A 25,073-nucleotide genomic window follows, 5' to 3' on the forward strand; every position below is an offset into this window, starting at 1 on the left:
AAACTGATTGTGTCAGTTAGTCCAGAGAGGCTAGCCAATTTTGTATTGTGTTCAACCACTTACTCTAACCTCGTTGTTGTTGTGTATCTTCAAGTCATTTCCAACTTATGGCTATCCTAAACCTATAACAGTTTTTTTTTGTGTGTTTTTTTTGGCAAGTTGCTTCAGAGGGGGTTTGCCACTGCCATCCTTTGAGGCTGAGAGTGTGTGACTTGCCCAAGGTCATTGGGTATCAATGCTCACTGGGGATTAGAACTCTGGCCTTTAGGGTCCTAGCCCAGCCCTCAAACCACTATGCCATGCTGGCTCTCACTCTCATCTCTAAATTGGATAATATTTTTATAATAAAATTATTACAGTATTTCATCCAGGAGAACACTCACCTGGATACCTTGGTGCTAATTCTGATACACTTAGAGGTGCAAGCGAAGGATCCAAATTACTCTGAATATTTTCATGCAACAATCTTTGTAAAAATGTTGACATTTAGAAATTCTAATGCAGAAATCTACAAATCTCTAATTTGTAGCTGCCTAAACCTCATCATAGAATCATAGAGTTGGAAGAGACCACTAGGGCCATCCAGTCTAACCTCCTGCCATGCAGGAACTCTCAATCAAAACATCCCCGACAGATGGCCATCCAGCCTCTGTTTAAAGACCTCCAAGGAAGGAGACTCTATCACCTTCCGAGGAAGTTTGTTCCACTGTCAAACAGCCCTTACTGTCAGGAAGTTCCTCCTAATGTTGAGGTGGAATCTCTTCTCCTGTAGCTTGCATCTATTGCTCCGGGTCCTAGTCTCTGGAGCAGCAGAAAACAAGCTTGCTCCCTCCTCAGTAAGACATCCCTTGCATTTATTTAAAAATCTACAAAGATTCTTCCAGAACCAGTGAACCAGCGAGTCAGTGTTCAAACATACATATGCATTCAAAAACTATATATGTCCTACATGTTATTATAGTATTGGATTCTAATCATTTGTATTATAAAGCTAAAATGTTGTCCATTTGAATAATATTATTACCTGTCACGATTAAAAAGAAGCCTTTTTACTCCTCCTTCAGACGGATATGTTTGACTGTTCTTGAACTTGACTGACTGGACCTGTATATATTTTTCTCTTTCCAGGAATATATTTGCTGAAGAAGTAGGGAGCAAATAATATTGAATTGTCAAATATGCAAAACTCCTTTGTAATTTTTAGCTTAATTCCCCCATATCTTGGCAAACACAGAACTGGGACTGTATGTTTCCCCAAAAAACCACACACCCAGGTTTAGAGCTGCTAACAGTTGGTATGAACTTGCAGAAATCTCATCGAACCAGAAGAGCAGGCTGGTTGGTAAAGATATTTCTGGGATTTGTAATTAAACACATCGTTATTTTGTAGTTTATTTTCTATTAACCTTTGTGCAGATGGATAAGAAATTGTGCCAAAGTGATTACAGGAAATATATATATATATATATATATATATATATTTTACAGGAGTGTGTGTGTGTGTGTGTGTATGACTTAATAAACTGAATAATGGCATCGTACTTTAGGTTTTTGGTTAGTAGACCTTTGGCCAGTTCTAAGATGGTACAAAAAAGTCTCCCATTGGACATAAAGGTTCAACTACTGTGAAGTCGAAGGCTTTCATGGCCGACATACATAGTTTTTTGTGGGTTTTTCAGGCTATGTGGCCATTCACCAGCATCTGTGGCTGGCAACTTCAGAGAAGGTTCAACTACTGTTGTCCTTATGCTGTAACAGTTAGGATTCCTGAGCTGTAACAGGCTATTCTAGTGTATGTTTTAGCACTGCAGCAATCCAATGCTCATGCCACATTTTCATAGTTTATTTGGCATAGAATATCAAATGTGAATCTTTTTCTGACTGCAACCAGCTGTTCATCAGTGGGTAGATTTGCTATGCTGCTGCTTGACATAGTCCACATGTCCTGAAACTAAGGCAGTCATATTAATAATGAATGTTTATGAATTTCAAATATCTTGTGAGTGAAATTATGTGCTAAACAATATTTTCTGAGACTTCTGGTGCTGTTTGTTTCCATCTTTCTTTGGCCCTAGACATCTGTCTGTTTAGTAGTGAACTATCTGGATGCCTGTGCCAGGTCCTTCCATAGCTGCCTCTCATGATTTTGTTGTTGCTGCACCATCAATGTACATAGTGCTATACAAAGATAAACAATAAAACAGCCCTCCAAAGGCATACAATCTAGGAATAAAAAAGGAAAAGAGTGAACACATACTTGCTGCTTTCCTATTTGAGTAGTGGAGGAGTTTTCACATCTGGGAATTCATAACAACTTTGTTGTTGCGATGCTTCAGCCATCAACATTTTTGGCAAAATGGAGAGTAGATTTTGTTCCAGCTGGGTTTTGGGTTTTGAGGTTTTTTTTGGGGGGGGGGGGTTGTTGTTGCGGGGTGTGTGTTATAAATTGGCACATGATACGTAGCTGAAATTTGGGCACATTGTTTGCAGCACTTCAGGAAGACAACCGTTTCATAAAATGCCTGCCTTCCAGGCCTAGTTCTGTATAAATTCTGCAACAGAATGTGACTTGATAGTATTAAAATGTTCCATCTTCTAAGATGAAGCTTGATTGCAATGTAAGCAGATGAAATACTTGATGGCCTGTTCTAGTCCACAAAAGCTTATGCTTGGACATGTTAAACTTGGATCTAGATTTAATCCGTTAAAGTCAGGGGGACTTAAGGTAGTCATTACTCATTTGAAGACCACATTTTCAAAAGGGTATTTTTTTTTGAGGGGGGATATGAAAAAATCTGCATCTTATCCATAGCATTTAAAATGCAATAATAAACTATAAAACAAGTTATTTTTAAAAAGTCCAGTGCTTCTAGTAATAAAATTGTGCCATGACCATATCCATTTAAAGCAGGGCAGACCTTGCTTCAAAATTCCTCTATACCTTACTTTAGCCCTAGGTCTGCTCTGTCACTACAGAAGGCAAAGGATACATTAGGATCATATGTTTGTTTGTTTGTTTGTTTGTTTGTTTGCAAAAGATGAAGGCTCTGGCACAATATGAAGATACCATCAGACCCCAGAGCTATGACATATGAATTGTTATATCTACTGGTTTCAGCAGCCAATGTGTTTAATGTATTTCTCAACAGAAATAATATAATTAAAGGAAAGGTGCCTTACGTTTTCTTCCGCTTTAAAAACATCATCCCTATAACACCAGAAATAACCAGAAGCAGGATAACAATTAGAGATCCTGTTGGAACCAAATAATAAATAAAATATTTTCATTTCAGTGTTTCATCCTTTTTACTGTATCAAGTTAATGCTAAAGTTTTTTTTTTAAAAAAAACTAACAGTATGACATCAACTAATAACAAAAGTGCTATAATTCATCAAGACAAAAGGGCTGAAAATATATGCACATAATAAGATGGTGCACTGAACTCTGTAAAACATAGAATAAATCTGTTTAGTAGCAGACTGAAAGGGCATAAAGTACACCACTACATCATTTCAGTTCCTGAGAAATTTCATGTTCAACCTATCATAGTCCTAACAAAAAGATTTAAAACTGAACAGTCTCTTGTGTATGTTCACCCCAACCTTAAAAAGAAAACTGGAAACCTGTGACAGATCCTGTAACTGTACAAATTTCATAATTACTCTTCTGTGAAACACACCACTGTTCTAATACAGATATTCATATTTGGCATTCCTTATATGAGACTCATTTTTGAATTGCTCAGTTTGTTTGTTTGGGCAATGTAGCCTCAAGTTAAACTACTTTGCTGGGGTAATGATGCAGTGCCTCTGTGGATTAATTAGAAGATATGATATATAACAAAGTGCCTCTGTGGATTCATTAGAAGATACGATATAAAACAAATGGAGTGGATAGGGTCCTTGTTGATGAGAGAGTGGGAATAAAATGCTCTTCTGCCATTTTGCTCTGTCTTATAGCCATTCCTGAAATGCTGATTTTTTTTTTTTTTACTGCCCTTAAAGGAAGAGAGTTACTGGTAAGGGAAAGAGGATTTCTTTGAAAAACAGTATAACTTGCACCAATAAGTTCTGAATAAAAGAGCTACCTACATTCAAGGACTGATGGGGCTAGTTAATACTTTCATAACAAAAGTTGGCATTTTCTGGGTGAAGTTGTGAGACGAATACATCTACATCTTTAGTCTAGGTATGGCCTGTGAGATATATCCCCTTACAAGAGGCCCAGTTTGTTCAGCTTAGGTAACAAACCGTAACATGTTGAGTTTCAAGGAGACAAAGCAACTAATAGTCTAGAACAGTGGTTCTCAAACTCTGGTCATCTTGATATTTGCGACTTCAGTTCCCAGAATTCCTGAGCATTGGTCATGCTGCATGTAATTTCTGGGAGTTGAAGTCTAAAACATCTGGAGGACTAGAGGTGGGGATGCACTGTTCTAGAATATCATGTAAGGCTTTGGGTTGAAATCAAACTTCAGCTTGTTTTGGGATACAATGTACAGTACAACTCTGCATTCTGATTTAGACACTAGATTAATTCTTCTGCCTTTTTCTAATTATCTGTCTATAAACTTTAAGCTTACAGAAATGTAGGAGAAGGGCAAGAGTTTGAGAAGAAGGCAAAAGAAAGGTAAGAAAGTGCTGGGTACTCCTGTTCAGTGTTCCAGCCAGCCAGTCATTTCTTTACTCAGATATTGTATTACATCCATCATCTCTGGCTTTCAGTTTCTCTCCCATCCTCAAAATGTAGGATTCTGTGGCTACTGAGCATTCTCACTCTTAATGACCTGCTTAGTTGTTTGTTCTTTTAGCTTTTCCTTTATTTTTATTTTTTATTTATTATTTATTTCTGCAAAGCTCTGAGTATACCTCCCTCCTTTTTCTCAGTATCCATTTTTTTCACTGACTACCTGAGTTCACTATTTGTATAAATGCTTCTAACCAACAGAGGTTAAATTACAGAGAAGAAAATTAACACATATAAAATAATCTTACTAATTTTCTGGGGTTTTTATATATATAATGTTTACATCAAGACTCTGATGCTGGAAATTACTTACCAAAACCTATTGCAGCAGAAACATAGGAAGCTAATGTGGAAGATAAAAGAAAAGTAATTAGCTGCTTTTCTGTATGTCAAAAAACAAGATAGTCAATTACTTAATTGAAAGTTTCTGCACAAATGTGGTTTAAAATTAGGTAACTAATATGATAAATTTGACCCAAGTATCTCAAAAAGAATATTTTGTAATGTTTAATAACTGAATAAGTAAATGTTAAAGAAAATAACATATAGACATAGCTATATTAGTCTGGATCACTATGCAAAGGGATCTTGTAGCACCTTAGAGACTAAACTGAGAGAAAGAAGTTGGTGCCATAAGCTTTTCTAGACTTATGTCTAAGCATCTGATGAAGTAGACTTAAGTATACGAAAGCTTATACTACCAACTTCTGTCTACTAGTTACTCTCAAAGGTGCTACAAGATCCCCTTGCAAGTGAAAGAAAGTGATATTGTCTTAAAAACTAAACCAAAGAATCATGAATACACATGTATGGGCGCATTATTACTGTTCTATCATCAGCCATTTTTTTAATTCTCTCTTAATATGGCTTTATGCTATGTTTTTGCTGATAATGCTGTGATTCTGTAAATAGTAAAACTGCTGACAGTGTTTTTTGCAAGTATACAGCAACCTACCTATAGAATCCGCATAAAAATATAACAAACCTAGAAAATACCTATAGGCTCTCCACCATCATGACTTATTTAAGCTGTGAGCATCAATGCAGGAAAACTAACAAGATATATACCAACTCTTCTATTTCTGGCCAGGCCTGCCATAAAGGTTACTTAATAAATCATTGCTGTATGTATAATTTGTTGATTTATTCATTAATTTTGTTAGAAGATTTATATAAAACTCTTCATTTAAAGAATGAAAAAAATATCAGAGTGGCTCACAAAACAGAATAATAATAAAATGTTATAAAACCAACCAATAAAAGCAAAAAAGACTACTTGGCATTCCTATCACAAACTAGTTAGCTATGTACTGGACAGGGTGAGGTAAATCAATGCAAGGAGTTAAGAGAGTAATAAAACCCACCAGCTCTTGCTGATGCTTACTAATACCTGTTGCCATCAATACACATTATTCCATAACATTTGAATTTTAGCTCAACTTCAGGGAGCCTTACCTTGTATTTTTGTTTCTTTCCTCACCTGATTTACAAACTGGTACAGGAGGATCCCACATGGAACCATGCTGACACTGAACATGAGGACTACCATTCAAAAGATATCCTTCTTCACACTCCAAGGTCACATTATTTCCAACCTCAATCACAGTTTCTGCATTTATCTTCCTACCACCAGAAATCTCTGGGAGGGTGCATCCAGCTGCTGAAAATCAAAAGTGTTGAGGAAAATTAGCTGCAACATACAAATGCCCTCTTGATAACTTAAAATTACTGCCCCTAATTTAAAAAAAAAACAAACAAAATGGTTATCGTGAAATTATAGTTCATTATTAAATAAATCTGTAAAAACTAGGATATGCATTTTTCTTGACCCCCCCTAATGGTTCTGTCATGTGCTTCTCTTATGCTCATCTAGTCTTATGTGTACTGTCTTTGGTGTTCTGCATGACTGCTAGATTAAGCAAGAACATGTTTCTTTTTTCTGGATTGCAGTTCATGGAGAATAAGGCTATCAGTAATCATGGTAGCTCTGAATAGTAGTTGTTGGGGGACTGTGTTATTTCACTAATACCCTGTTAGTGGCCTTATCATTGGTATCTAGTTGACTAGCGCAGAGACAAAATTCTGATCTAGATAAGCTTTTTGTTCTTAATCACCATGGTTCCTCTTAAGTCCATAATGGTCATATACAGACAATCCCATGGTTTATTTGGTTTGAGTGTTGGGCAAGGATTCCAGGGGACATGGGTTTGAATCTCTACTCATCCATGGAACCCCATTGAGAGACCTTGGGCAGGTTGCACTCTCATTCTAACAGAAAGCAATAGCAAACTTCCTTTGAATAAATCTTACCAAGCAAAGCCTATGATAGGGTCACCAGAAGTCAGAGTCAACTTGAAGGTGCTTAACAAGAACAAATGATTTTGATCAGTTTGATTTAACTATGTTTTGTTTTAATTTATTAGTTACGTTTACATTTTGACTTTTCTCCTGTGACTCAGAGTAATGTATGTGCTACTTCTGTTCCACATTTTGGCGATTATCACACCCAGGAATCCTGGTGGGAGAGACGCGGGATCTAAAAGATGAAAATGGATGTTTTGCATTTATCCGTGTTCAGGCTGTAACCCTGTCAGCAACCCAGACTTTTCCCTCAGCTTTTTCAAGAACGGGAAAATCTCATTTTTGAAATAGCTGTGGGAGAAGTCTGGGTTGTAGACGGTCTGCATACAGCCTTGACACAGGTAAATGCCATAAGATTCATTTTTGTCTTTCAGATTCCACATCTTTTAAGGTTCTAGAAAAAATATTTTGAAAGAAGGCCAATAACTTTTCTTGATCAAGATAGCTGGCCAATACAATGCTTTACACATGGGCAAAATGTTGTAAAGCTTAAACTGGTGGCTTAGCATGGCATGCTTTCCATATAAACATGCATAGCCCAGAGCCTGCAAGACGGCTGAGAGATCTGTAATTACCAAAGAAAGTGGCTGTGGGTCATGAGATTACCCCTTACTTCAGAAGCATCTTTGGGCATTAGCTTAGGTCTCTGCGCTACTTCTGGTACTGGATCCTGTATGAGGTTGATCTGAGGGGGTCCTCAGAATTAGAGGTTTAGAGGATGCTGAAATGCAACCATTCTTCCAGATGTCATCTTACTAAGAATGTCAACAGTTTGCCTCCTTTTGCCATCTTGAAGTCTATTGGACTCAAAACATTCTTGGATTTGATTATCAGTTGAATATGGTTTATTAAATAATATTCCAAGTTTTTTTTAAACCAAAGAATCATTTTCCCAGTAATATGCATGACTAGTTAGGGTTTTAAGAGTTTCTTTAGCGCTGACGGAATTCTGTCTTGCAAACGGATAATATTATCCACATGAAAGTCATTCCTTAAGATGAAAGTGCACAGCAAACAGAGTACAGTAGTTTTTTTCCTGTTCATCTTTTAAGTGCATAGTGCTTGTCTTTAAGACACATTTTTATAAATTGTATCTGTTACATTGATTATAATGTAGCTGATGGATTCCCAAGCAATTTCCCCAATATAGTGAAGCTGTGCACCTCTTATGCTATTGTGAAGGTCCTTGAACTAACAAAAGTAAATACAGTATGCCCTCACATACATTGTATGACTTTACACTGAGGCACAGAGTGATCCCATAATCCAGAAGATAGGCAGTATATTGTTCCTGCTCCAATAAGAAAATAGCCTGGATCACAATGGTAGGTCACTGAGGAGCCATAAGGAAAATCTTTCAGGATTCCAGAGCCATTGTGATACTTTCCATTGGCAATCTCTGGAGGTGTAAGGCATCCTATGGAGGCACATGAAGAAAATATTCTAATAAAAAAATATTACCAAGACATTGGTTTTCACCTACAGTTTAACCTGTATTGGAATGCATTCATTGTTAATGATAAAACCTAGTGTCAAAGTCAACTCTTCAGATCAGTTTCTGAACACAAAGTTATTAGTCGGGGGGGGGGGGGGGGACCCACATCCTACTTCCTGCTATACATGGGCAGATGAGCTCTAAAGATCATATTCTGTTTACCTAGGTCATCATGGTATGCTGTCTCAGATGGATTTATTTATTTACCGCATGAGCACTTTATTAGCTCAGTACAGTCTTTACCATTCATGTGTAAGAAAGGTGCAGATACAGATTCCCCTACTTGTGCATCAGGCCTGTAGCTAGGCTGGGGCAACCAGGGCCCTGCCCTGGGGGCCCCAATGAAAGGGCCCCCCAAAGAGAATATATGAAAAAATATAGGGGGCCCAAATGTACTTTCTGCCCCAGGGCCTCTAAAGGCCTAGCTATGGGCCTGTGTGCACCCATGTAGACCATGCACAGGTATGCATGGTAAGTAGCACTGAAGCCATACAGTACTTTGAGAATTTTAACCAACTGGTCCCACCCTCTGGAATTCCCTTCCATGTGAGGCTAGGCACCCCACCCCCACCCCCGCTTTTTGGTCTCTCATTGGCAAGCTAAGACATTTTTATTTAAGCAGGCATTTAATATATAATCATGCCCTGCTTGGCAATTACTGCACATCTCAGGCACCGTATAGGGAAACTATCCCAATACAGATTTATTATCAGAAAGTTGATTTATATCAACACCTTAGACTTCTAAGAGCTACTACATCATTCAGAACAATTGTCTTGCACATAAAGGTGGTGATAAACTAAAGATGCATTTTAAGTAGGGATGTACATAGGACTAAGTTTTTGCATGAGTCTAATTGTAGATGCAAACAATAGGATTTAAAAAAACAGAGAGAGAGAGAGAGAGATTGAAAGAGAGAAAACCTTTGCATTGTGGAGGTTCAGTCCAGTTTACAGAATTGGAGCCTTCTAAAATACAGGTAACCACCCGCTGTCCAACAAGGGAATAACCTGCATCACAAATATATATTACAGACTTCCCATATACAAAGTTTTCTCCAATGTACTTTCCATGGCCAATTCTTGGTGGCAGCGGACAATGCATAACTGCGGAAGAACAGAAAAAGTCAGCTAATTATTAACATAGATTCTCAGTTCACAGTGTAACAAAGTTAGAGAACATAATAACAATACCTTCACACTGGGGAAGGGGTTGACTCCATGCTCCAGAAGTTGTACAGTAAATGAAATCTTTCCCACATAGCGAGTAGCCTTGGTGACAAGTGTAATTCATATATAGGGTTGCCATAAACCAGGACCTCCAAACCGGGACAAATGTAGGACAAATGTAGGGCAACATTTTCAAATGTAGGGCACATTTTTTAAAAAATGGAGGACACTCGAAAAAAATTGGATGCTTTTTTTAAAATGTTAATATAAATGCATGTTTCTTAGGCATGCTCAAAATGGAGGACATTTTGGCATTATTCCTGAACAGATGGCAGAAATGTACTTCCCTTTCTGCCCAACCCCCTCCGTTCCAAAACACACGACACCACATTGGGGCATTTCACATGGCTTTACTGAACATGGCCTCTTGCGTGGCCTCTTTGCATCAAAACTATCAAAGCCAAGCCTGTGAGGGTCAAGCTTGTAAATCAGCAGAGGTATTTATTGCCCCTGTAATTTAGCAGGACCAAATAGCATGTAAATAGAAAATCCTATCTATCTGAGGAGGGGGAGAGAGAATGCAATTATTTTCCAAACCAATGGCAACCCCTCTCTGAAGAAATCTTTGCAAAGCCCTGGGAAAACCCTTCCTTCCTTCCTTCCCCTCTGAGAGAAGCCTACCGGGCCTTGCAAAGTCTTCTGTTCTGAGTCTCTGCTGGGCTGAATGAAAAGCTCCCCCTCCTCCTCCTCCTCCCTGCCTGGCCAATAGGGACCATGCAGGAGCTGGAAGCCTCACTGCAGCGCAAACGGACAGAGGCTGCTTTGGAAGGGAAGATAGATCTGGCGTCCAGCTGTCACGGGTGACAGAATGCAGAAGCCGGGAAAGAGCTTCCCCAAGGTAAAAAAAACGTGAAGGTCACGGCTGCAGCCGTGAAATGGCAAGCCTATATATAGTCTCCAACAGCAAAACTGGCCAAGCCATGACCATTGTGATCACCATTGGGAATAGATGGAGGAGCGGAACACTGCAGTACTGAAGCAAAACTACATGAGTATTTCTCAAAACAAGTTTCTAACTGATGAACACAGTGTTAGCATTACTACTTTTGATGCAAAGTAAATTACTAGTACAGAGATTATAAGCAATTAAAATTACTTAGGTTATATATAATACCCTTCTATCAGTCACCTGGCCTCTGAGAAAGAGAAAAGCAGTCAAGCCCAGCTCCATTGTGACTGTGCCCAGCAGCTGGTTAGAGCCCCTCTCTCCATTCCAACTACCATTACAGTAACTACTGAAGTTAATTCCCACACCACTATCCTCTTTTCCTCGTATGCTGTGTTTTATTTATGTAAGCCTGCAGGCAGGGAACTATCAAACCAACTCTGTAGGCTACTCTAGGAACATTTGAGGTTGAGTAGTGAAAAGGAACATTAGCTCTTACCCTCCATTGCTGGAAAATTATAAATAAATTATTAAATAAATGTACATGACACGACAAAACATTTGTGCTTCCCTAACTGAAAACGCTGGGGATAGAGTGTCACCCAGGTTCTACCTATGGAAGTTTCTCTTATGAGCCAGTAAAGGTAAAAGGAGCCTCCAGGTTCAGTACACCCATCAGAACCAGGTTTGGGGTGTTAAATTCTTTTTAAAATTCCAAGTAAAAATTATCGGACAGTAGGTGTCTCTTATGAGACTTATTTGCATGTTCTGTGCACAGCAAATGAAGCCACCAGTGCTGATGAGTAAGATACTTACCTTCACAGCGAGGGGCAGGAAGGCTCCATGAACCAGACTCTATGCAATAGATAGTTGCCTCTCCAATAAGAGAGTACCCAGCCTCACAAGTGTATCTGACAGACATTCCACTACTAAATGCTTCTGTTTCCAGGTTGCTGTACGTGCCATTTTGGATATGTGGGGGTTGCTGGCATCGAATCTCTAAAGAATAAAAGAGAGGCAGAAACTGTAAAAAAGTTGACCTCAAGTAAGTTCTGAAAAACTTGATCTGTGCTCACTTGGGTTCATTTCCAATAGGCCTGTCAAGGTGCCACTTTGAGTGACTTCAGTTCTAAAAGCTGATCAAAGTGGATAGAGAACCATCAAGGTAAATCTTTAGGGACTGCTCCTGGGACAACATTTAATTTTGGGTTAGGTCTATTTTCCTGCTGCTTGGAGTATGTTTTTGTATTTCTAATATTAGAATTTGGTAAAAGCTAGTGCATATGCACTGACAAATGTGTGATCAGCTATCACATCTGATTTATATGTAGTTTTTATTCCTTTTTCCCCTATACGTAAGAGCTTCCAGGGGTGAAAAATACAGTTGGCACTCCATAGGTACAGATTATTTATCCACAGATTCAGCCATCCATGCCTTGAAAATATTTTAAAAATTAATAAACAATTTGATTTTTCCATTTTAGATAAGAGACACCACTTTACTACATGACTGTATTGTATTTAATGGGACTTGAATCAAATCCCAGTGGATACTAAAGATCCATTCTACATGATATTTGTAGTGGCCCACTCTCTCAAAGATTCTTCTAGAGCCATAACTTTAGGTGGAAAAAGCACAAACCAGCATATTGGCACATTCAGGTTTTTTGCTAGCTTATCGTAACGGTGAACAGAGTCTTACCATCACAGTATGGCACAGGGAGGCTCCACTTGCCAGAAGCTGTGCAATATATTGTTGCTTCTCCTTTTAGTACATAACCAGGTTCACAAATATATTTTACAAACTTTCCACTGCTGTATTTTGTTGATTCTGAGGCATTGTATTTCCCATGCTGGACATTTGGAGGTAAGGAACACTCTACCACTAAAAGTAATAAAGGCAGAATATTATTGTCTTCAGTGCTACTGAATGACCAAAAGTATCTACAACAGAATATAGAAACAATGGATTTTCTGTTTTAGATTACAATACAGAACGCTTAATGGTTGTGCAGAATTTCAATAAACAACTTGTGCTGAAATTCCCAATTCTACACAACCATTAAAGGTACAGGTGCCCTCTCCAATATAAGGGAGCCCTCTCTAATTTTCAATCCACAAGCCTAATCAGATTTGACATTTCAGTGTTTAAACACTGCTGTTGAAGCCCTTGCAATATTTTCTCTTCTTTTTATGTTTGCTATTAATTCCATATAACTATTTTGTCTCTTAAATAAGTAGCACAGAAAAAGAATAACATGCCTCCAAAAACCTAACAAGGATTTTGGATGTATTTGTTCATAGTATTCGTGCATTGCCTCTCAATCCACCAGGGCCTCCAAGAATTGTGCAATGAATCAAAACATTTTAACATTCAACATAGTAATAAAAGATTTCAAAACAGACTAAAACATTCCTTAAAATTATTTTAAAATGCATTCATTTATTGTAATTTTCCAGGGCCTGCCTCTGTGATTTTTAATGTGAAAGGGTTGCAATAAGAACAATTCCTTTCCTTTCGCATAAAGTAAATCAACAAGAGAAAATAAAACTTGTTATGTCAGATCCCTGCACCCCATTTGCTTTTGGATTCTCTCTAAAATAAGCCAAAAGGTGTCTCAAAACAACAACAGCAACATCTGGGAGGTAGCTTAGCTTATTGTTAAGACAAGTCAGTCGTGGCTGATTTTGGAAGCTGAGTAGGGTCAGCCCTGGTTAGTTCTTGGACAGGAGATCGCAAACAAATATCAGATGCTATAAGGCTATATTTCAAAGGAAAGAACTGGTAAAACCACCTGTGAGTATTCCTTGCCTTAGAAGACCCTATGAAATTCATGGGGTTGCCATAAATTGACGGGTGACTTGAAGATACCCAAAGAAGTGAGAAAGGAAAGATATTATATTCTTTCCCCTTTGACTGCAGAATAACTGGGAAGAAGGGAAAAAGTGATGATGGGAAATCAGTAAAGACTCAGAAAAGTTTAGGTGAGAAACTAATCTTCCACTTAGTTGAAGACAAGTGAGAAGAAAAATGCAAATATGTTACTCTTCTTTTGAATCCAAATCTGGAAATACGAGTTTTGGTGACATCACTAATATAAGCTCATATCATCATCTATTGTCATCTAGAAAGAAGATCCCATTCTTTTGAGAATTTTCTAGTAGTAATCTCAAATTTTAATCTCCTTGATTTCATAGATCAAATATCAACTTCATAACTGCAGAAGGCATTCCATATTGTGGCACTATATTGCAAATATGTACTTGCATTATTATGTTGTTATGTGCCTTCAAGTTTACTGATTTATGGTGACCCTATCATGGAGTTTTATTGGCAAGCTTTATTCAGAGGAGGTTTGCCAGTGCCTTCCTCTTATATTTACAGAGGATGACATGGACAAAGTTTCCTGGAGTCCTAATCCAATTTTCAAACAACTACACTTCATTGGCTCGCTACATGATTATTTCCAACTGTTATCATGGACAGTTATATCCTGAGCAATACATTACAACCAATATGAAATATCTGTAGACTAAACAATGCAGCACTCAGGTGACTTTTCAAGCAGTTAGAACTACATGTCATCTATACCATTGCTACAGTGCTTCAGCAGAAAAAAATAACTATGCATTCACATACACTGTTTGACTTTACAGTGAGGGACAGGTTGATCCCATGTTCCAGAAGATAAGCAGTATATTGTTGCTGCTCCAGTAAGAAAGTAACCAGGATCACAGTGATAAGTCACCGAGGAGCCATATGGAAAATCTTCTTTAATTTCAGTGTCATGTTTCCCATTGACAATTTCTGGAGGTGCAAGACAGCCTATGGAGAAAATATTCAAATACAAAATTAAGTTGGTTTGTGCTGATATGCTTAGGTCCTGCAAATTCAGGCCCATAACCTCCTTGATTGAATCTCTCCATCTAGTTTGTGGTCTTCCTCTCTTTCTATTACCTTCTACCTTTCCTGGCATTATTGTCTTTTCTAATGAATCATACCTTCTCATAATGTGACCAAAGTTCAAGAATTGGTTTCTATCCTACCCCCCCCCCCCAATACTGTCACAGTAATTAAAATTAGGACAGCTTTTCAGTACATGCTACAAAACCATTAAAGTGCAATACAAAAGATCAGCATTAAGAAGATATGAATAAGAGACTGTACACTACAGAGTGAACTTGTAAAAAAAATTAAAAAGAACCTTTGCATTTTGGAGGTTCAGCCCAGTTTAGAGAATTTGAGCCTTCTAAAATGCAAGTAACTTCATGATCTCCAATGAGGGAATAGCCAGCATCACAAATGTATATGACAGACTTTCCATATGTGAAATCTTCTCCAATATACCTTCCATGGGCAATTTTTTGTGGTACTGGACAATGCATAACTGCAAAAGAATAAAAGAGAGTGATACCAATTCTTTTGTTTATTACAAGCAGGGTTAAAGCTCCAGAAGATGTATGGTAAATAAAATCTCTCTGACATAGCAAATAGCCATGGTAACTTGTAAAGTTTAAAACTCTTCCAAAATGAAAATTTGTTAAAGCAAAGTGATGGCTTGATGTAGCATCTATGCATGAAAAAAATAATGTGGGGAGGGGGGGAAGTACAGTAATAAGTGCTATGATGAATGGCCAAAAGGGGCATCTTGCCCTGGTTCCCTTTTAAAGTGAGCAGCACAGCCGCCTTCTCTTATATAAAAAGGTATCAGAAGTTTCAGCCCCATGCCATAACAAACTCTACACTTAGAAATTGGTTAATTAGTTATTTTTCCAAGCACCCCCAAAAGTAGTTAGCTACCATTATGCTCACCATTAAAAAAAAAAAAAGCAACTCCACATTTATATTGGTCAAAAGTAACTGAAATAATTAGTTTGTAGTTACTTCTTTTTTGAAAAAAGGTCTTAATGCTAGAAACTGCTGGCCTATGCTTCAAAATACACTCTCCTCCCATCCCTCATTGTCAATTTCACAGAAGATCAGTGTTGCCAATTTTGCGACTTTCACGTGAAAACGGGGACTTTTCAGAGCTTTTCGTGTGATTTTCGTGCCTTGCTCTAATTCAGTGCCTTTTCCGCGACTTTGGCCCTTTCAGCTCCAGCCTGAGAAGGCTGCCTGCAGAGCAACCAACCCTCTGGAGTGTAACAGTTTTCAGCCAAGAGGGCTGGAGAAAACTCTCTCTCTCTCTCTCTCTCTCTCTCTCTCTCTAATGACTTCTTCTGAGAGCCAGGACGGAGCAAGCCCAACCAACCCCATCTGTTTGGAGTTCAGCCAATCAGAGAGAGGACAGTGATTGCCCCCCCCCCCGGCATTCTCAGGCTCCAGGGGCAAAAGTGCTGGAGAGAGGCAGGGAGTGAGGGATCTTGACTGGCTTACTCCTAATTGCCTTGGATTTCCAAGTAAGAAATAAGTTTTAAGGCACACAAAGGCAATACTTGATCATGGTATCATGGCTTGATGTTGTGGACTGCTGTGTGTGCCTGAGAGTGACATTTGAATTTCTGAATAATTCCTGAGCTTGGGCAGAGTGCCCCAAGCCTACCTCTCAGGGTTGTTGTTGTACTGTGAGGTGGACCATTTGGGTTGATGGGAGGAGAATCTAGTGGAGGGGGAAAGTAGAAGAATAGAGGAGATGTGAGGAGAAAAAGAGGTGGAAAGGTGCTTCTGAGCATGGGCAGAGCACCTGGGTAGAAAAATAGATGTTTATCTCCATCTTCCCACCCTTCCATGGGCTGCCCCCTACTAGTTGTGTGATATGAATGTGGTGATGTCCCTGAGAGTGTGTGTGTGTGTGTGTGTGTGTGTTAGGGATTAAATATGCCTCTGAGCATGGGCAGAGCACCTGGTAAATTGGCATCCCTGCCCTGTCTTCCAAGAATTTTGTTTTGTGGATCTCTTTTTCGTTCCCTTTTCCATTGCCATCCATACTGCAGAAATAATCCAGTTTGTGACTGCTTTAACTCTCCTGGCTCAGTGCTAGGGAATCCTGGGAATTGTAGTTTGTTGTGGCACCAGAGCTCTTTTTGATAAAGAAGGCTCAATGTCTCACAAAACTACACTTCCCAGGGTTCCCTAGCACTGAGCCAGGGCAGTTAAAGCAGTCTCAAACTGGATTATTTCTGCAGTGTGTCTTGGACCCAACTCAGGCTGCATCTTCACTCCAGACTCCAGAGACAATCCAGTTTCATACCGTTTTTACTGCCATGGCCCAGTGTTATGAACTCCTGGGAATTGTAGTTTGTTGTCACACCAGAGTTTGCTGAGAGAGAAGGTTAAATGTCTCCAAAAACTAGAATTCCCAGGATTCCCTAGCACTGAGCCATGGCAATTAAAAGGGCGTCAAACTGGATTTATTTCTGCAGTGCGGTTGCATCCGAACACGTTTCTATTTGGCACAAAGCTTCCTGAACCCCTTTCATGTCAAAATAAATATCTTAAAAGGACTGAAACATTCTTTGTTTGGTTCAATGGTGATTTTTGAGGGTTGAAATAAGTTACAATTATTTTTATTCAATTATGTTTATGTTTATTTGCAAAACATCCGTCATTTTAACATTATGGGAATTTTCCGGGAATTGTGACTGAATATTCCGTGTGATCTGGGGGGATTCAGCGTGTTTTGGACAAACATTTCCGGGAATTATCTTCGAGACTTGTTGGCAACACTGCAGAAGATACAGATCTGGTACAAGACAGAATTTGAATAATTTGATATTCATCTGTCATAGTTCAGAGCCTCACTCTGACCTGGAAACCCACTGCATGACTTTGGGCAGCTCACACTCTTTCAACCTCCAAGGAAGGCAATGACAAACCCCTTCTGAAAAATCTTGCCAACCTTAAAACAATTCAGTTAATTGACAAAACAGTATACCCAGTAACAATAACAGTATGACCAGATTCACATGAGTGAATTCACATATTTCACTAATATTCCCCTGTTGAATACTGCCACTGCTGTGGAAGAATTTAAAGATATAGTCATGTTAGGGGCTTATCAGATGAACTTTAAAACCAGCTCAAGTGTCCTGGGCTGCAGCCAGGATGCAGGATGACAGTGAGGATTATTGCATGCCACCTAATTGCCGCCTACCATCAGCCCGGGTCCAAGCCGGGTTCCAGCCATGGTCCACCACCACTGTTTCAAAGTCAGGAGCTTTCCGGCTTTTGAAAAAGTGCTGGCAGAGCGCAGCTGGGACCCGGGTGGGTGATGGACAGTGATTAGGTGGCGATTTAGCATGCAATAAACCTGGGATGCTTGAGCCAGTTTTAAAGTGCATCAGATAAGCTCCTTAGTCTGTAGAATCAGTATGTAGAGAGATCTGGTAGCACTTTTGAGACTAACTGAAAGAAATAAGTTGGCAATATGAGCTTTCATAAACTTAAGTCTACTTCCTCAGATGCATTTGGTGGAGTGGAAAGCCAGGGACAGACCTATAGTGCCAATAGTGCACGAGAATGTTGATTCAAATTCAAAATCTCTTGTGTATGAAAATGAAATGACCAGTCCAATTTTAATTATGGTTCTTGGTGAACAGCTCGGGAAGTAAGTTCAACCTCTAATGTCTTTAAAGTGAGTGCCTGGGAATATAATTATTCATTTATCTATGAAAAGTATTTACAAATGCCCTTTAAGTGGAAATTTTTCATTCACTTTATAGACACAGGAAATATGAAAATTAAGTCAAGAGGAACTTCTAAAACAGTATTCTCTCTCTCTTTCTCATTCCCCTCTCTCTGTCCTTTCACTACCCCTGCTTCTAATTTAAGAACAGAGCTGAAGATAGTTTCAGAACACAAGAGAAAAAGATGTCTGAACATGCCTTTTTTACTTTATATAAAATAAAGAGGTGAAATTATAAAAGCCAGCAGGCATGGACAACTACTATCTCCAAAAACTGGCGGTAGTAAATGTTCCAACACTCATTCCAGCTGGAGCAACTAAATGTTCCAACACTGGTTCCTTTCTCCACCAAGCCTTAGAGCCTCCTTTGTTTTCGTAACCCAGTTCTGCCAATGGAAGCTCATCATTTCAGCCATTACATTTAAATGCTGCTCCCATAGTTCCGAAAGGATATGTAAACAATATTTGAAAATTGCAAATTTCCATGCCAATAATAACGAAAGGTATCTTGAAGCATATCAGAGTTATCTTCATAAATATTAAATGCAAAAAAGAGTTCACAGAATTTGCACCAAAGAAATATTAAAATATGAAAATGCATCATTGAGAAATATAAAACTCTACTCATCTCACTCACGTTCTGTGCATGAGAATAAACTAAGTGAAAGTTCACATTCCTAATTCAGAAGTATACATCCTCCAGGTTCACAGATGCTTTTTAAAAAAAGCCCTTGTCTGAATTATTAGGTGGTGGGTTGCCATTAAGACTTCTTTATGCACTGTGAAAGAAACCTCCTTTACTCATGAGTAAGATACTTACCTCCACAATAAGGGGCAGAGGGATTCCATGTGCCAGAGTCTGTGCAATAAATTGTTGCCTCTCCAATAATAGTATAGCCAGGTTCACATGAGTATTTCACAAACATTCCACTGGTGAACACTGCAGTTTCTTTGTTGCTGTGAGTCCCATTTTGGACATATGGGGGGAGAGGGCACTGTACCTCTGAAAGGAAATTAGTGAAAGCTGCATATAGAAAATTTAAAAATATGTTTCACTTTCAAGAGTCAAACTCTTGCAGTGCTTCAATAGATTTTTATTGCAGGATAATCTTGTGTGAACACCTAGGATGCATCAACGTGTACTGAGACAGGATCTCAGTTGCGTTCTTTCAGGCCCCAGATGAGCAGCACTCAGAACACACAACAAATAACTAAAATACATTGCTTATATGTGCTGTGGGTACAGCAAAGTGAGTGCACAAAACCATGCAACTGTGTGGGAGATCTCAAATTCATAAAGTGTTTAAATCCCCAAGTATCTTGATTTGGGGACAGCTTCTGTTAACATAACTGGAGAAGAGAGCCATACAAATCTTATTTGTATGAATCTCTGTCATGGATTCCCATGACCATTTCATGACTTGTCAGGTTAAAACTCAGTTATAAATGTGCACATAAGAAGCATGGCACCATAGATCTTGCCTTGAAGTCTAAAGGAACAATTGTGTGCTGTTTAACAACAAGCAATAGTTTCCAGTCTTGCTTTTAATCATCATATGTCCTCCTATCCTACACAGAGCAGAATTAATACAAAACGTTTCCTAAGTGTGTTTCCAGTCTGGGAATCATTTTAACTGGCCTTAATTCAAGGTTTTGGAGATTATCATACACAGACAAGATAGGGACAGGATCACTCCCCCGTCCTTATCCCATCCATGACAGCGATCATGTGAAAGCCTTTGAAAATGTAGCACTGATTTTGTCATTATCCTGTCATTGAAATGGCATTGCATTAATGTGAATTCCCATTACTGCAAAATGTGATAATCTCCTTTGTCTTAAATTGTTATTTTCAGTGAATGAGGGACACACCCATGCAAACACAGATCCTCACTTTTGTAGCTTGAAGTTCTAAAGTCGTTATCTTGTGTCTGATAAACTTACCTTTACAGTGAGGAGTGGGGAAAGACCATGTGCCAGTGTCTATACAATAAATAGTTGCCTCTCCAGTAAGAATGTAGCCAGGATTGCATGTGTATTCCACAGCCATCCCACTAGTAAAGACTGTTACTTCCTGCTTATTGTGAATTCCGTTTTGGACATGTGGAGGTTGCTGGCATTGGACAACCGAAAGTAGGGGAGAGGGGGAACCTATGAAGAAGAAAATAAAAATGTTGTTGGCTGGGGAAGCTACAATTGTAACTTACATGTCACAAATGTGCAAATTCCATGCACTTAATTCTTCCAAGTCAAGTGGCACCCTTAGGTTACCCAGAATCTGGATACAGGGAGTCATTTTGGTAGTGTTAATGGTAGTTTCCTCCCCTAACTTCCAAAATTAGACAGGGAAGTATAATGTCCAGGATCCAGTATGATCAGCAACTTGGATAAACATAGAGTGGATGTGGGGTGTATGCACATCCTTTACTCAAACATACAAACACATACCCTCCCATTACTGAAAATGTCTGAAAGGAAATTGCAGAGGGAGACTATAGCCAAGTTAAGCTGGTAATGGTTACAATTAGGAATGTGAAAAGCCACCCTATGGATCTTCTGTTTTCAAGTGTTCTCTCATCTGCTGTCCAATATACACACAAATTTTCAGGGGATTATTTTTCATATTTCAGTGCTTATAATAGTGAACCAGGCATAAGTTACAGCCTGTTGTGCAGTAAATTGTACACTAAAAGATGAGTGTCTGTCTTGCTTCCTGAAGTGAGGAAGAAAGTGAATTTAATGTGAAGTCAAAGGCATTCATGGCCAGCATCCATAGTTTTTTGCAGGTTTTTCAGGCTATGTGGCCATGTTCTAGTAGAGTTTCTTCCTGACATTTCGCCAGTATCTGTGGCTGGCATCTTCAGAGACTGCTTGCCTGGAAAAAGTTGGGCGTGTATATACTGTGTGAGCCTGGGAATGCAGGAGTGATTTGCATGTGTATCAGCAACAGAACAATACACATGCATATCACTCCTGCATTCCCAGGCTCACATAGTATATATATGCTATATATATGCTATATATATATACTGAGAGGGAGTTCACCAGGCAGGTCCAGCTCTATCAGGGCCAGCCTGAAGGAAGGAGACTCCGCCCTCCACAACTGCCATCTGCCGGCCTGAGAGGGAGTTCACCAGGCAGGTCCAGCTCCATCAGGACTAGCCTGGAAGAAGGAAGAGCCCTCCCTCCAATCCATTTGCCTTGGTCCAGGCCTCAGAGGGAGAGAAGAACCACTGGACCTCATCCCCTTTCCCTCCACCATTCCCTTCTCCTTTTGTTTCGTGTCTTTTAGATTGTAAGCCTGAGGGCAGGGAACTGTCTGATTAAAAACAATAATTGTAAGCCGCCCTGAGAGCCATTAGGGCTGAAGGGCGGGATATAAATAACTAACTAACTAAATAAATAAATAAAATGCCAGCCACAGATGCTGGCAAAATGTCAGGAAGAAATTCTGCTAGAACATGGCCACACAGCCTGAAAAACCCACAAAAAATATGGATGCCGGCCCTGAAAGCCTTCGACTTTGTATTTCGCTATGTTCCTGTGTTAGTTCTGCTGACAGGTCATTTGAATAGGACTAAACATAGCAAAGAATTTCATATCTCAAACAAATGTTAGTGGATTTCTCGTACATCTCAGACAAATATAATCCAACCATAGTTCTAGTATTACATACCCTTGACACATATGGGCACAGGAGAGTCCCACATTCTATCAGACATGCACCGGATTGTATGGTTGCCTTTGAGGATATAGCCAGGGTTACATTCAATTGTAATCATCCCTGTGGATTTCTCTTCTACTTTAGATCTTGTTATTTTTCCATTCTGAATTTTTGGACTTACACAGCTACTGACTGCAAAGCAGAAGAAAAAGCCATAATTAAATTCTGTATTATATGAAACCTGGATGAAAAAAGAATCACAGAACCATATCCTTAATACAGAACTTTGATAGAAAACTCAAAATTCCAGCTTTCTCCAGTATGTGATAAAATCCTTTCTGGCGTGTGACAAGATAACTGCTCAGTGTAACACATAGTTTGCATGCAGGAGGCCACTGTTCTGATTGGTAAGGAATGCTCTGGTCCATAAAGTCAAAGTCACATACCTTAGTATGATGGTATGATAGTAAGCCACAGAAAGCAGGAAAAAGAAAACAGAGTGAGCTATATCCTCATACCAGTCTTTGCAAAGCTACAACAGGCAAAGAAAGCAAAAAGGAGGAAAGTCCCTCCCTTCATCTTGTTTCTCATAATGATCATGCTTATAATGTGGCAAGTTAAGCACTAGGGAGAAGACCTCTATCCTTAAGGATGTGGCCACCTAGTTCACCATTCTGCAAAGAACATGAAGAAAATGTAGTTGCCCTATTATGACTGATATGATATGTCAGGCTCATCTGCATGTGCCAGAATATACTGAAATGTTCCCTAGAGTATTTGGGTCCTGAATTGTCCCTGAATCCCCACTTACCTGCTGCAGGTTTTCGGTGAACAATGGGCGGCTGCCTTCCCACACAGTCCCTGCAAGTTGTCTGGTGCCACCGCTGTGGGCACAAATCACTCTGAAGTCAGAATAAGGTGCCCAGCCATGTTATTAATGCTGGGCTCCTCATTCTGACTTCAGAGTAACTCATACCCATGGCAGGGATACTTGCAAGGACCATATGGGAAGGGAACTCGCCTTTGTCACCATGTTTTGCTCTGGGTTTTTTGCAAAACCCAGACAAAAGGTCTTTATAATGTGGGATGTGGGGTGGAAACTCCGAATCAGGTCCAGGTGTAGTGAAAACAGCCTGGATCCAATTCAGGATTTGGGTCTTCCATAATGTAAACAGCATGTAGTAAGCCTGGGGGGAAATTGGGGGTTATAAGTAGTGTACACAAGCCCTTCATTTCTTAGTGGCTACCAGTGGTCTGGTGTGCTACATACTAGCACACAACACACCAAAAAATGGAGGCAGAAATCTTCTTCTGCTCCTTCATATCACATACCAAGCTGGGTAGTACTGGTGAGGTAAACTGGGATAATAGAAAGGGTACTCAGAGACAGAAGAAGAGGGATTGTATGTGGCTCTTCCACTTGGTTTAAAATACAAGTCAGACAGAAATTCGGGGTTTGTTATGCTTCCTTTTAATTTGAATCTATGTCAAGAAATATGACTCACAGGACCATCACTAAAATTAAGTCATGTTAGTATCCAACACCATTAAATAAACAGGAGCTACGTATTTGCTGAGACTACTAGTGGCAATAATAATTACACATTTCAAATATAAGAAAAGACATTCCTTGCTGCCATCAGTGGGGAAGGCTTTTCATATTGTGACTAGCTCTACCAACAAAATACAGAATAGTTTTCTGTTCATCCTGCACATGCTAGGTAAGTTATCTCTATCAGGCTAGCCATGCTTGTTTGTTACCATAAATAATCTTATCCTGAACTAGAACTAATGACAAGATTATTTGTAATATGCAGTGTCTGGCTCTATAGGCAGTGTGGCTCTTTCCCACTTGTCAGCATTGCATGCTTCTTATAAAATTACTACAACTTTCAATTGAGAAAACTACATTTGATCTCACATACATTGTCTCCTTTTACACTGTGGGACAGGCTGGTCCCATGTTCCAGAAGACAGGCAGTGGATTGTTGCTGATCCAGTAAGAAAGTAGCCGGGATCACAATGGTAAGTTACCACTGAACCATACGGGAAATCGCCGCCCAGGATTTTAGTGTCACATCTGCCATTGGCAATCTTTGGAGGTGCAAGACATCCTATAGAGAAAATAGTTCAGTACAAAATGATTACCAGGAAATTGATTTAGAACTTAGCCTCAAACCCATACAAGCCACAGTGTTCAGGACAACTGTCTTGCGCCTACAAATTCATGCAAGGAAATGCCACATACATCTACTTATCAGCGACTAGAGGGCAGTGGCTGTAAAAAAAATAATGAAAGAACCTTTGCATTTGGGAGGTTCTGTCCAGTTCACAGAATGTGAGCCTTGTAAACTACAGGAAACTACATGTTCTCCAATGAGAGAATAGCCTGCATTGCAAATGTATATTACACTCTTCCCATAGGTGAAGTCTACTCCAATATATGTTCCATGGGCAATCCTTGGGGGCAACAGACAATGCATAACTATAAAAAAAGAAAAAGAAACATTAGCACCATTCATTTAATTTACATAACAAGAAAAGTCAGTGTGGGAGGGAGATCGTTCACATTGTAACAGGAACTGATTTCATGCTCCAGAGGCTGCACAGTAACTGAAAATTACCACGTGATTGATAGCTATATTAACAAGTAGAATTTGCATACTTTTCAGCAGCAAATATTTGCTAAACTGTATGGAGATCAGCGCTGGTGGATGGATGACTGACATGCTGGAATACTAAAACAAAACTAAATGTGTATCATTTATTTCTTAAAAGAAGTGTTTAATAAGTTGATTGTGAACAATATTTATACCTATCAACTATTGACATAAACACTACTACCTTTTCAATTGTATAGAGCATAAGCAGATTGATTCCTTACTAGTCCAATCCACAGAACAAAACATTAGGACCCTCACTATATGAGCAAAAGATAAAAGTGCTGCATAAATATGCTATGTTTCCCCCTTGGATGCTTATAGCACCATCTCATGAGAGGGTTTAAGGTCAGAATGCGATAAATGCAAAAGGGTGGGCCCTCATCACTGTAGCTCTCCAAATCTG

At 39.2% G+C, this 25,073-nt stretch overlaps 1 protein-coding gene across 1 annotated transcript in view; it reads right to left on the reverse strand.

Annotated features, from left to right (window-relative positions):
* CR2 (complement C3d receptor 2) overlaps window positions 1–25,073 on the reverse strand; it is a 49,063-nt gene that overhangs the window by 677 nt on the left and 23,313 nt on the right. Inside the window, exons 12-26 of the mRNA XM_042464289.1 lie at window positions 24,310–24,492; window positions 23,933–24,121; window positions 22,020–22,199; window positions 20,288–20,494; window positions 19,164–19,346; window positions 14,924–15,106; window positions 14,359–14,544; window positions 12,421–12,603; window positions 11,535–11,717; window positions 9,527–9,709; window positions 8,334–8,525; window positions 6,228–6,407; window positions 5,061–5,090; window positions 3,181–3,253; window positions 1,025–1,139 (exon numbers count right to left, since the gene is read on the reverse strand). Of these exons, the coding sequence (XP_042320223.1) occupies window positions 1,061–1,139; window positions 3,181–3,253; window positions 5,061–5,090; window positions 6,228–6,407; window positions 8,334–8,525; window positions 9,527–9,709; window positions 11,535–11,717; window positions 12,421–12,603; window positions 14,359–14,544; window positions 14,924–15,106; window positions 19,164–19,346; window positions 20,288–20,494; window positions 22,020–22,199; window positions 23,933–24,121; window positions 24,310–24,492 (2,414 nt within the window). The 3' untranslated portion in view covers window positions 1,025–1,060. The remainder of the gene's footprint in view (window positions 1–1,024; window positions 1,140–3,180; window positions 3,254–5,060; window positions 5,091–6,227; window positions 6,408–8,333; window positions 8,526–9,526; window positions 9,710–11,534; window positions 11,718–12,420; window positions 12,604–14,358; window positions 14,545–14,923; window positions 15,107–19,163; window positions 19,347–20,287; window positions 20,495–22,019; window positions 22,200–23,932; window positions 24,122–24,309; window positions 24,493–25,073) is intronic.

This window comes from Sceloporus undulatus, chromosome 4 (assembly GCF_019175285.1).
Source record: "Sceloporus undulatus isolate JIND9_A2432 ecotype Alabama chromosome 4, SceUnd_v1.1, whole genome shotgun sequence".
NCBI classification, from domain to species: domain Eukaryota; kingdom Metazoa; phylum Chordata; class Lepidosauria; order Squamata; family Phrynosomatidae; genus Sceloporus; species Sceloporus undulatus.